The sequence below is a fragment of the Hylobates moloch genome, unplaced genomic scaffold (genome assembly GCF_009828535.3).
Source record: "Hylobates moloch isolate HMO894 unplaced genomic scaffold, HMol_V3 SCAFFOLD_14, whole genome shotgun sequence".
In the NCBI taxonomy this organism is placed as follows: domain Eukaryota; kingdom Metazoa; phylum Chordata; class Mammalia; order Primates; family Hylobatidae; genus Hylobates; species Hylobates moloch.
In genome coordinates this window covers 2,409,370-2,421,550 of record NW_026652289.1, presented here as the reverse complement: position 1 = coordinate 2,421,550, position 12,181 = coordinate 2,409,370, and the positions used below count along the sequence as shown (strand labels likewise).

At 59.6% G+C, this 12,181-nt stretch overlaps 1 protein-coding gene across 6 annotated transcripts; it reads left to right on the top strand.

The window, feature by feature from the left end:
- Positions 1-779: 779 nt before the first annotated feature.
- GATD3 (glutamine amidotransferase class 1 domain containing 3) lies at positions 780-12,171 on the top strand. 6 transcript variants are annotated; one of them, XM_058427688.1, is made up of 7 exons: positions 780-970; positions 1,329-1,381; positions 3,281-3,394; positions 4,411-4,530; positions 7,467-7,559; positions 10,362-10,527; positions 11,924-12,171. In XM_058427688.1, the coding sequence occupies exons 1-7, from the start codon at positions 830-832 to the stop codon at positions 12,041-12,043; spliced, it is 807 nt and encodes a 268-aa protein (XP_058283671.1). In that variant the 5' UTR covers positions 780-829; the 3' UTR covers positions 12,044-12,171. The 6 variants fall into 6 exon arrangements, with proteins under 6 accessions (XP_058283671.1, XP_032031101.1, XP_032031098.1 ...); XM_032175205.2 differs by having other exon boundaries at positions 783-970; positions 10,362-10,518; positions 11,915-12,171; XM_032175210.2 differs by lacking the exons at positions 10,362-10,527; positions 11,924-12,171 and adding an exon at positions 8,125-10,352 and having other exon boundaries at positions 7,467-7,563.
- Positions 12,172-12,181: the final 10 nt, after the last annotated feature.

Below are 12,181 nucleotides of genomic sequence, written 5' to 3'. Positions count from 1 at the left end.
ACATGGAGAAACCCCGTCTCTACTAAAAATACAAAATTAGCCTGGCGTGGTGGCGCATGCCTGTAGTCCCAGCTATTCGGGAGGCTGAGGCAGGAGAGTCGCTTGAACCTGGGAGGCAGAGGTTGTGTTGAGCCGAGTTCGCGCCATTACACTCCTGCCTGGGCAACAAGAGGGAAACTCCGTCTCAAAAAAAAAAAGCCCAAACAGAATCGGCGGCCCACTTGCCCCCAGACTAACCCAGATCAAGCCCCTGGGTGGAACTGCAGTTTCCAGGATACAACATCCCGGGGTCAGTAAAACCCGGAGGGGTCGCTCCGCGGGAGCGGGAGCCGCGAGGAGACAGTCATGGAAGCGGAGGGGTAGTCCTCACCCCGCGTGGGTCCTGACGCCGAGATTAAGACGAGTGGCCATTTAGGAGAATGTGGACCCTGGGTGCTCGTTCTGGTGAGTTAAGGATGAGACGGAGGTAGGTAAGAAGCGCCGGGCTGAGCCGCCCCGAGGCAAGGCTGCTCCGCGGATGGCGGGAAGGGCGCGTCCGATGGGGGCGGGGCTGGGGACTCCAGGAGTCACCACGATCCCTCAGCCTCGAACCCGAGCCCTCAGCCACCACCAGAAGGATGACACGGTTCCCGGAACTCTACCCGGAGGCTCTGCGCAGGCGCGACCCCGCCCACAGGCGCACTCACGGGATAGGGCTGAGACGGGGGCGGGTCTTGGCTCCGCCCCGAAGGCTGCGCAGGCGCGGTCCCAACAAGCAATGCGTTTGTAGACCGGTAGGTGCGCACGCTCTGTCCCGGCGTGACCTTTTGACCCCGCTGTCCTCACCGCAATGGCGGCTGTGAGGGCCCTGGTATCCTCGAGGCTCGCTGCGGCATCTGCATTCGCGTCCCTGTCCCTTGGCGGTCGGACGCCTTCCCAGCGCGCAGCCCTTCACCTCTCCGTGCCGCGCCCCGCGGCCAGGGTCGCGCTGGTGAGTGGACGGAGGGGGTGAGGTCAGCTCCCGCCTCCAGAGATCAGCCTTAGCTGTTCCCTGCCCAAGGTCGGCCCCTCTTCCTAGGTCCGCTCCTGCCGCCCCAGGTCGGCTCCTTCACCCCGAGTCGGCTCCTTCACCCCGAGTCGGCTCCTGCGGCCCAGGTCGGCCCCATTTTCCCGGGTCAGCTCCCGCCACCCAGGTCGGCCCCTTTCCCCCGGGTCAACTCCCGCCTCCCAGGTCGGCCCCTTTCCCCCGAGTCAGCTCCCGCCTCCCAGGTCGGCCCCTTTCCCCCGGGTCAGCTCCCGCCTCCCAGGTCGGCCCCTTTCCCCCGGGTCAGCTCCCGCTCCTCTCGCAGGTGCTGTCTGGATGCGGAGTCTACGATGGGACCGAGATCCACGAGGCCTCGGCGTAAGTCCTCAGGAGCAGCCGGTCCACCACCCCGGGGACGTGGAGAAGGCCTCTCTACCAGTGAAGTTTACTCTTTTTTGAACAGTTTAGAGAAAGCATGTATTTTATTTTATTTTTACTTTTTATCTTTTGAGACAGCGCCCAGTCTGGAGTGCAGTGGCGCGATCTTGGCTCACTGCAGCCTCCGCCTCCTGGGTTCAAGCGATTCTCCTGCCTCAGCCTTCCGAGTAGCTGGGACTGCAAGCATGCACCACCACGCCCAACTAATTTGTGTATTTTTAGTAGATACGGAGTTTCACCATGTTGGCCAGGCTGGTCTCAAACTCCTGACCTCAAGTGATCCTCCCGCTTTGGCCTCCCAAAGTGCTGGGATTACAGGCATGAGCCACTGCACCCAGCCAAGAAAGCTTGTATTTTAAATACCCTATTCTTGGCTAAAAAAAGCAAAAACGACTCGCAAAACCCAGGGAGACACTAAGGAAGAACAGTTTTTAAGTGTTGCTTATGCTGTCACCTAGAGGTGATCACTCAGCATTTCACTTGAGTGTTTTTCAGGACACACACATTTTGAAAACACTGAGATCACGCTCACCCGTGTTTTGCAAATGTTTCTGACGCATGGGAAGTAATTCCCATTCATTCAGTTCTCAACATCATTTTAACAGTTGTGTGGTATTTCTGGGTCCTAGACAGGTTACCGTTTATGTAACTGGTCAGCTATTGCTGAGTGGTTGGTGGTCTGATTTCCTGTGTTACTGGAAATGACTGCAGGCCAAACCGATAGGGCAGGAGGCCACCACGCGTGCCAGGTACCTGTAGTTCCCATGTGGTTCAGGGTGAACTGGAGAGGGGAGAGCTGGGTGGTGGCCAAGGGATGTCAGGCCATGGAGAGGGGCCTGAGGCTGGTGCTTTGTGGGCGGCCCGCGTTGGCCGGTTGGAGTTGGCACTAGGCAGAGTGAGCTGGGGGAAAGGGCCAGGATGTGTTTCATGATTTGGCCTTGATGGGATAGAAAATAGCCCCAGAATAGCTTGAGCCCTCCCAGGCAGAATGGCAGGGTCTTGTGTCTGGGGTGTCTGGGTGGATTTCTTATGGGTGGCGGAACCCAAGTGCCAGGGCCAGGTCCTGACCTTTCCGTCTGACAAGTCACCGCACTTCATGCCTCCGTTTCCTCCTCCATGTAAGGGGCAGTGAGGGCTTAGTGTGTGGGCGGGCTTAGCGACCTATCTCCTGTTGGCACCGGGAGTTGCGGAGGCCAGCATGAGCCCTCGTAATGTCAGCTGTTGTCCCCAGGAGGAGCTTCTGTTGCCCTTGCCCTTGGGGAGATGGAGCTGCCCGGCCTGTGGTGGTGTCCTGGGGTCTCTGTGTCTCTCCCACCATCTGTGGTGGGAAAGTTGAGGGAGACTAGAAATTGAACTAAGTAGTGACCGAAAGCCCCGTCACACCCTCTGTGCACGTGGCACTCTGAGCACACTGCTGCTTCTCACTCTTGGTGCTTGCAGCAAGCAACTGGAGGAGGGCAGCCAGGCCCTGGGTGTAGGCAGAGCGCTCAGCAGCCGGGGACCCGCACGCCTCCAGGCTGTGCCCTCAGTGGAGTCACCCGGCCCCCATACCCCAGTTTGCAAAGGGAGCCGTTGGGACCAGCTGATCTCCATAGCCTACTTCTGAGGGTCTGTTGTAGTCGTAACCCACCAACCGACAGTGAATTGGAATGGGGGTGTAGGGGACATTTGGCTTGGTATGGAACCAACCGTAACTTTTTGCAGAGCAAGTAAGATATTAATATACATTAGGAATTTGCTCCTGGCACTTAGCTAAAATCCTCTTTTTAAAAATGTGTGTTAACACAAATCTGAGTGGGGCACGTTTTGAAGAGTTGTCTCTGGTTTTCCCCCATGCAGGATCCTGGTGCACCTGAGCCGTGGAGGGGCTGAAGTCCAGATCTTTGCTCCTGACGTCCCTCAGATGCACGTGATTGATCACACCAAGGGGCAGCCGTCCGAAGGCGAGAGCAGGTGTGGGGGTGGGATTGGAACTTGCTTCTTGTCCACCTCCGACGGTGCAGCCTTTTTTTGCTGGCTTAGCTTAAACCAAGTCTTGTGTGCAAATGAACATCCTTCTGAGCAGCTGTGCTCAGGTTGTTCTGGAAGTAATGCTGCCGAGGCTCAGGAGTGCCTTCCTTCCAGTACTCACAGGAGGGGTGAAAATAGCGACCATATCGCTTCCCACTGAGTACTGAGTAAAGCTGCTCATACCTTGGTCTTGAGCAAAGGTGCTGTTTCTCAGTTTGGCCGCCCACCTTCTTCCCCTGTCTGGACTCTAGATCTGTTTTGCTCGTTCCCAGCAGCATGTCTGTTACTGCGGTGTGTGTGGTTGTGGCCTGTGTGGCCCGAGATCCCCTTCCCTTGCGCATCCTACCCGACAGCCCTGTGCAGGCCATTCCCAGGTGCCTTCCAGCCGGCTTTGGACCATGAGAGGTCGGGGCTGGAGATTCGAAGAAGAAGCCATAGCTGCCTCCTGGGGCTGTGCTTCTCACCAGTGGGGACCCCTGTGATTTCTTTTCCTGCCTGGGACCCTGGCTTCTGCACCTGGACTTGCATCTTCGTCCCCCACACCTGGGGGCTAGCAGCTTCCTGCGGTGGCTGGCCTTCGGGTTGCTTCACTGGTCCTGAGTCCTGGCTTCCTACCTTCCCCTCTGAGTCCCACCATCCTGATGAGTGCACAGAATTCCGTCTGCTTTAGACACTCGGAGAGACTTCCATTTCCCATGGGCCTTGACTGATGGTGCAGAAGATTCAGAGTGATTTGGCGCAGGTTCTGAAGTGCTGATCTGAAGAGCCCAGCATAGATTTAGCGTTGCTAGAACCATGTTGCCTTTCCAGGTAGTGACCAAACATGCTGACCTGGAAGTAAGTCCCCGTGTGACTGAGAGCCACGTGTGTGGAGTGTGTTGCCTGTGGGCTGTGCCCCTGCCCCGCTCCACAGTCCTCCACCTGCATGCTGAGGCTTTTTGCCCTGTGCTCTTTCCCAGGAATGTTTTGACCGAGTCTGCGAGGATCGCCCGTGGCAAGATCACAGACCTGGCCAACCTCAGTGCAGCCAACCATGACGCCGCCATCTTTCCAGGAGGCTTTGGAGCGGCTAAAAACCTGTGCGTATTTGAGCTTCGAGGTCTTCCACTTTCCATGTGGAGCAGATGGGAAGGGGGTGCACCTGCCTGCTGTCCGATGTGGGCAGTGGAGTGGCGATGGGAGTGGGTGGTGACAGGAGCAGCCTCTGGGTTTAGGGTCTGGGCAGGGCACGTGCCTGCCGTCTGATTTGGGAGCCGTTCTTAGGGTTGGGTCTTAGGTAGCGTTTTAGCAAGACATGCTTTTTCTCCTGCTTCTCTGCTGCCTCTTCTCTGAGCATTCCTGGTACCCAACAGCTGTCAGAGTGGGTTTGGGGCTCCCTCTTATCTCATCACTGTGCTGGTAGGTGTCGTCACATTGAAATCAGTCTCTGAGTATTTACTCCTTGCAGGTACCAGTTTTCTCTCTCTTTCTCTCTTTTTTTTTTCTGTAGAGATGAGGTCTTGGCTTGTTGCCCAGGCAGGGATGCGGTGGCACGATCCCAGCTCCCTGCAGCCATGATCTCCTGGGCTCAAGCCATCCTCCAGCCTCATCTTCCTGAGTAGCTGGGACTATAGGTGCATGCCACCATGCCCATGTTTTTTTTTTTTTTTTGTAGCCATGTATGTAGCCCAAATTGGTTGGGAACTTCTGGGCTCAAGTGACCCTCCTGCCTCCCAAAGTGCTGGGATTCCAGGCCTGAGCCACCGCGCCCGGCCCCAGTTCTCTTACGGAACCTTGCAGGATCAGAAATGGGTTTCCTTCTTGGTTGGGCGGCGGTCCTGACAGGAAGAAGGGAGGCCGCCTTGGCGTGGCTGTTAGGGTTGTTTCCATGGTAGCTGGACCGTGAACCGTGGAGGCCTGGCCGGCTCCCACACGGTGGCGTCCTTGAGTTCCAGACTCTCTTTCTATTCTCTGTGTCTCCTCTCTCTCTTTGCACTTTCATGGAGGTTCTCTGGGCACCGCCCCCATGGCCCTGCCTGCGAGGTGGAGGTAGTGCTGGGCTGATCCTCCAGGGACAGCTCTGCCACCTGCAGGAGCACTGGCCACAGTGCATCTGAGCGTGCAGGTGGCTTCTGTGCCGCGGTGTAGGTGGCAGCCCCAGCAGGGCCAGCCCCAGTCGGTCGGCAGCTCCTGTTTCAAGGGCAGGCTGGAGGCTGGCTGGCCGCTCGCCCCACCCTGGGCAGCCTGCACCCAGAGTCAGGGGGCAGGCAGGCTCCATCCGAAGAATGCGCCCCTCCTTATCCTGAAACCTCAGAGGCCTCCTTCCTCAGATGCCAGCCGTTTTCTCAGTGCCCTTGGCCGTGCCCTCACCCCTATCTCTCACCGGAAGCCCCACCCCAGCCTGTCGTCCCCCCTCTCCTGAAAGCCAGAAAGCCTCGTCGGTGCTGCCCACACCCCTGACCTCACGCAGCCCCACGTCAGGCTCGATCTTTTGTCCAGTTGTCCCCGCGTCGCTGCCGTCTCCACGAGGCTCTGACCACTGACACTGTGTGGCGGGGTGCAGGGGCAGCTGGAGGGTGTGCTGGGGGCTAGGTGCCCTGGCATGGCTCCTCCACGGTTTGCCAACCCAGAGGCACAGGCGTGAGGTGTGTGGTGGTTCTCGGGGTCGGTGGGTCTTGGCCTTGGCTTTCAAGGTGTTGATGTGCCCGTGTGTCTGAGCCCACGTCCCCTGGGCGAAGCTCCCATTTTCACTGACCTGTCCAGAGCGTTCTGGGTGAGCCTGCCCTGTGCGTTCATGGTGCGGCACGCTCTGATGAGTTGCAGCCGTGGCCACTTTGCACCCTCTGAGACGGTCACCCATGGGGACGGCGAACACCCACTACCTCCAGAAGATTCCCAGCACTCTGCCAGCAAAGCCATGTGGAAAATGCAGGGGCAGAGGACTAGGGTGCGTGAGGGTGGCGTAGAGCCCAGGGGTGGGTTCGTGGGAAGGTGTGTCCACTTGTAGATTTGGTGGCATTGCCAAATCACATGCCCCATGGGCAGTGTGGCGAGACCTCCCCCGCCCCGCGTGCCCTCCACAGCTCCTGCTCCTCGGCCTGAGGTGTGGATGCTGGTGTCGCAGGTAAACTGGCGTTTCTTTCACGGTCGTCGAAGCAAGAGTGCTTGGTATGCCTGGAGGCCGATTGCGTTTCTTTTTCCGGGAACTCCTGGAGTTTCCTGCTGCCCCTTTGTTTTAAGGAAAAACTCTCACACCGTGTTTCTCCTCCTCCCACCACGACAGTCGTCCACACAGAAGGTGGGTGTGAAGGGTCTTCCCCACACACCACGCAGGTGTCACTGCCGCCTTCTAATTCAGTTCCGACAGTATGGACCCGGGGTAGCGTCTGATCCCACAGGTTGAGGGCTCCATCCTCAAAACTGCCCTCTGACACACACCGGTAACCAGTCTGAGCCTCTGGAACTGACCGATTGGCTTCAAGTTGGGGTTCCCACAACCCCGTTTGCTGGAGTGGCTCACAGTGCTCAGGGAAACATGACGTCAGCATTCTCCCCCAGGGAGTGGGGGACCCTCTCAGGAGAGGGTCCTGAGACCCACAGTCAGAAAGGCGGGGAACATTAGAGTCCTGCTTTGGGGCAGGTGAAAGGCGGGCAGGAGGTCAGAGGCTGCCTGAGGCCCGACACAGCCAACGTCGTAACAGAAAGCTAACAAGCACCACGGGAGTTAGGAGCCAGAAACCGGTGTCTGAGTCTCAGCACCGCAGCCCGGGTTCCGCCAGCTGCTGCGGAAGGTTCCAGGGCGTGGGCCCTCTCGCCCTGGTGGCCTCCTGCTGCACCACTTCCTGATCCTCCTGCTTTCCATGCTTCTTTCTGTTTAAAAAACAGGAAAATGTGTTCACATCAAACGCGCATATGTGCAGCCATGCCCGTGTCCCTTGCTGCAGCTGACTGAGGGTCTGGAGCTGTGCCTAGGAAGCCCCCCAGGAATAGACCCTAGTTGTGAGGCTGTCTGAGGAGGTCTGTTGTCTCCCGGTAGGAGCACGTTTGCCGTGGACGGGAAAGATTGCAAGGTGAATCAAGAAGTGGAGCGCGTCTTGAAGGACTTCCACCAGGCCGGGAAGCCCATCGGGTGTGTACAGCCGCGCAGGCCTCGGGGAGCGAGGGAGGAGGGTGCGTGGGTCTACGGCCTCTGTTCTCAGCCAGGAGCTGCCACCGATCCTGAAAACTCACAGCTGGTTTTCCTGTTTTAACTGAGGGGATTTCACACGACGTCACTGGTGACTTAACAGAAAGGAGAGGGCAACTCCACTTCCCTAGAGGAGACCTGGAATTCTCCTGGCTCCCAGAGGCATCCCTAGGCAGTCCCTCAGGACCCCTAGCCTTTACCAGACCCCTTCTCCCAATCCCCTTAGCCACAGTACCCCCAACCCCGCTGACTTCTGGCCAGTCACTGCGGCACGTGCACCGGCCCTGACGCCGTCCACTCCCAGCGGCCTCCCTCCTGGGGAGCCACAGCCGAACACGCCCCTTTATCCCTGCTCAGACAAAGCCTGGGTCCTGAGACTGGTGGCACGAGTAGGGTGCCCACTCCTTCATCCACATAAGCGCCTTGGCTTACGTGGCGGGTCATGGCCCCGCAGGGAGTGTGTGCTCTTCACCATCTGCTGCCGGGAAGTCACTCCCAGATGTGTGAGGGTGATGCTTCCACGAGCCTCCCGGCACCTGCTCCTTGGTGGTCCTGGAACGCGGCGCTGCGCTGTCCAGGTCTCGGCTGCGTCTGGTGCTGGCAGGGCGAGAGCCGCACTTGCGTTGATGAACATCCGTGAGGCGCACTCGCAATGGCCGCTCACTACCGGGTTCTGTCAACCGAACAAGGATAAGGCTCTATCGGAATCCTCTGTCTGAGCGGGGCTGGAAAAAACACTCCCCACCCACAGTCACTCACTTAAGGACCTGCCTGGTCGCCGTCCAGGGAGGCCCCTAAGGCGGAGCCACAGGAAGAGGTGCAGGCTCAGAGCTCCCGAAGGAGGTCCCTGCTGCAGCCGCGTCACAGCCGGGGTGAAGATTTTGCCCGCGGTCTCCACCTCGGGACCCCGTCCTTGTCAGAGACGTTCCCGGGATGAGCGCCAGAGGGAGGAGGCCGGGGCCCGCCCTTTTCTGACTGATTCAAAATCTCGGTGCAACAAGACAGCCCCTGGCAGGCGAACCACTGCCTCTGAGCATGCCTGCCCTGAAAACTGCGGGGCGCAAGCCCGTCTCCTCCCCAGTCCAGCCATGAGGCTCCGCTGGAAACAGCACAGGGCGCAAGCCTGTCTTCTCCCCAGTCCAGCCATGAGGCTCCCCTGAAAACTGTGGGGCCCAAGCCTGTCTCCTCCCCAGTCCAGCCATGAGGCTCCCCTGAAAACTGCAGGGCGCAAGCCCGTCTGCTCCCCAGTCCAGCCATGGGGCTTCTGTGCACGGTGACCCACAGGCTCTTTTCCTGAGGAAACCTAAATCCTTAACCGCTGCAGCTTTCCTAAGAGAAGAAGGGGCGTGGCAGTGGCTCTGTGGCCGGGCACACCCTTTCCATGTCAGCCTGCCTTGAGGTCCCTCCTGCAGCCGGCCCCACCCACCCCTCAGCCTGGTGCCAGAGGCCTGCGTGGCCAGCCAGGGACTGTTAGGTGGCCCGGCCGCTCACTGCTAGGACCCCTTCCTTGAATGCAGTAGTCGAGGTGGGTGCTGGGCTGTGTCAGGAGCCGCTGTGGCATCTGTAGCTGGCACTTGATGGCTGGGCGGCTGCGTGCAGCATCGGGAGCTGCTGAGAACCTGCTTCCCAGACTTCCTGCCTGCTCAGAGGGCGGCAGGGGGATTTCATCTAATAGAGACGAGTTTTCGCCATGTTAGTGAGGCGGGTCTTGAACCCCCAACCTCAGGTAATCTACCTGCCTCAGCCGCCCAAAGTGCTGGGATTACAGGCATGAGCCACTGCACCTGGCTGTGAAATGTGTTTTTAACCGTGTTTTGTTAACAGCCCATGGTAGCAGTTTCCACCTGGGCCTGTCGGGAGTGGGTAGGACTGTAGACGGCGGGAGGAGGGATGAAGGAAGACGGGCCAAGGTGTGAGGTGTTGAGGGCAGGATGGGGCCTGACAGCTGTGGGCTACACCACAGGTTGCCAGGGGATGGGGCTGCTGTTTAATGAGGCCGTGCCCCTTCCACTGTTGCCCCTGGGTGGCCGTGAGGTGCTGGACAACACAGGTCACTGAAGGCCCTGCTGTGGGCACAGTGCCTGGCACACAGAGGGGCCTCTGTTGGCTGGGCAGGGAGGGGTTCCTGGTGAAGCAGAAGCAGGTCCCAGGGGTGGGTGTGGCCTGGGCGGAGCTGCTGCGGCCTGTGTGTCAGGGTCGGGCGTGCGCCCACCGGCCTGCACTTGCTGAGAGTTGTGCTGCAGGTCGGAGGCTGGCAAGGCTGCTCCTGGCCTGTTGTGCCTCCTGTAGAGAAGGGGGGCTGGTGTGACTGATAAGTGCAGCTGTGTTACCTGTTGCTGGGTCACAGATCACCCCACAACTCAGGGCTGGGGCAGCCGCATATCATTACCCTCTCTGTGAGTGGACTTCGGCAGCCCAGGACTCGCCCCCGTCTGGGGTGTCCTGGGGCTTGGGGCTTAGCCCATGGCTGTTGGGGACTTCCCTCGGGGGTCCTTGGCCTGGTGCTTGAGTGCCTGCAGGGAGTGCTCGGCGGGGAGTGGGGCTGAGGACACCTCACTCTCAGCCTTGAGTCACCTGGTGCCACCTCCATCACATCCCATGGGCCACAGCTTTCTGGCAGCCCAGGCTCACAAGGGGCAGGGACGGCAGGGCTCCCGTGGCAGGGCAGCCTGGGGTCGTGGTGAGGGTAATTTCTGTTCTGCAGGCCCTGCAGCCTGCCTGACCCGTGTTCTTCTCGCCTTTCAGCTTGTGCTGCATCGCGCCTGTCCTCGCGGCCAAGGTGCTCAGAGGTGTTGAAGTCACCGTGGGCCACGAGCATGAGGAAGGTGGCAAGTGGCCTTACACCGGGACCGCGGAGGCCATCAAGGCCCTGGGTGCCAAGCACTGCGTGAAGGAAGTGATCATATCCTTCCTGGTAGCCGGGCCCGGCCCGCCGTCGCGCTTGTCCCTGAGATGTGCATAGGGACACCCCCTGCTCCAGGCTGCCTTGGTGGGCGGCCTCTTCACCGGGAGCTGCACCTGCTGCTCTCCCTGTGGGGCCTCCCCCGGTGGGCACCGCGGCCACATGTCTGAGGGCATAGAGCAGATGGCTGTGACAGCCCAGCTGGTGTGAGGTGGGTCGCAGACACACATCAGAAGCGCAGCTGTGGTGCGTGGTTGGCAGATCCAGGTCCCTAGCCTGACTGTTGAGTCTGCTCAGCAACCTCCAGGCAGCCACACTCGGGGCCCAGCCGGGGGAGGGTGAGGAAAGAGTGTGTGCGAGGTGTGGAGGGAGAGCGGCCGGGCGTGCAGGAGGCAGGGGTTTCCTGGCTTTATTTGGGCGGAAGTTCTCAGGCCAGTTTTGGTGGCCAGGTGATTCAGCCCGCCTCGCGGCCCCCAGCCCCTCCTGTTGAGGTGTGTCCCTGCGTTCTGAGATGATGGACCGAGAATGCCAGCGGGGCTGTTGCCCCGGGAGATTTGGAGGGAGGCTCCTGGAAGGCCCTGCCTGGATCTGGGAGAATGTCCACGTGGGCCCAATTGAGAGAACAGAACACTCCAGGGTGCCGGACGGTACTGGAATGAGTAGAGCGTGGACCTGGCCCCCTGCAGGTGTTGTTCTGAAGGGTGCAGTTCCTCTGAGTGGGGCGGCCTTTTACTCACGGGCAGCTTTGGACGTCAGGCCCCGTCTCACTCCCTGCGGCTTTCCTGCCGGGCAGGAGCGCAGGCCAAGGCTGGCCCCAGGCCTCTGACCGCTTGCGGGAAGATGGGGGCACATGTCTTGGTTGGTGTGGAGGCCTGGCCAGTGGTTATGTGTGTGGTGTTGGGGAGGCTCAGGTCTGTGACTGGCCGGCCCCAGTAGTGCCGCCTGCTGCCCTGTTGCCTGTTGCCCTGCAGCATGAGGACTGGCTCCCTCACGGCCAGTTCTTCATCTGAAAAGCGGAGGCGCTGCCACTGCCTCCCGTGGTGGTTGTGAGGACCCCAGTCATGTGTGCGCCCCATGGCGGGGCAGCTCGTGGCCATGTGTGGGTGTTGGGCCTGTGTGATGCTGGCTGAAAGGTGCCCCATTCCCCGGAATTTCCCTGCTTTCTTCCTCTAGAATGCATGTGAATTGGGAACAGCTTCCTTCTTACGTTGTTCAGCAGCATAAATCATACATAAAGTGGGGTCCTGCCGGCACAGACTGCACCAGGAGTGAGTTCTCCTGTTCCAAGTTACCTGAGAACAAAGGACACACGGTGAGGGTGGGGGAGGGATTGGGGCTCCACACCTGAAAGTCCCTCGGGTCCGTGCTGGGTGGCTTTTTCCGTAACTCTGCACACGAAGCTCACGTGGACCAGAAAAACAAGGTGGTCACTACCCCAGCCTTCATGTGCGAGACGGCACTCCACCACATCCACGACGGGATCGGAGCCATGGTGAGGAAGGTGCTGGAACTCACTGGAAAGTGATGCACATGGACGGGGGCCCAGCTAGGTTCCAGGACTTGGCCTCACCCCCTGGCTGAGGAGCTGTCGGCTGCTTTCCATCCATCTGGGAGTCTGGCAGGCCCTTTTTTTTTTTTTTTTTTTTTTTTTTTTTTTTTTTTT

Bases quoted from the DNA above. Each gene is read 5' to 3' on its own strand.
- GATD3 (XM_032175207.3), top strand. From the start codon at position 830: ATGGCGGCTGTGAGGGCCCTGGTATCCTCGAGGCTCGCTGCGGCATCT. The intron at 971-1,328 runs GTGAGTGGACGG...CTCCTCTCGCAG, and splicing joins CCGCGGCCAGGGTCGCGCTG to GTGCTGTCTGGATGCGGAGT. The intron at 7,560-8,367 runs GTGTGTACAGCC...CCCCACCCACAG, and splicing joins CAGGCCGGGAAGCCCATCGG to TCACTCACTTAAGGACCTGC.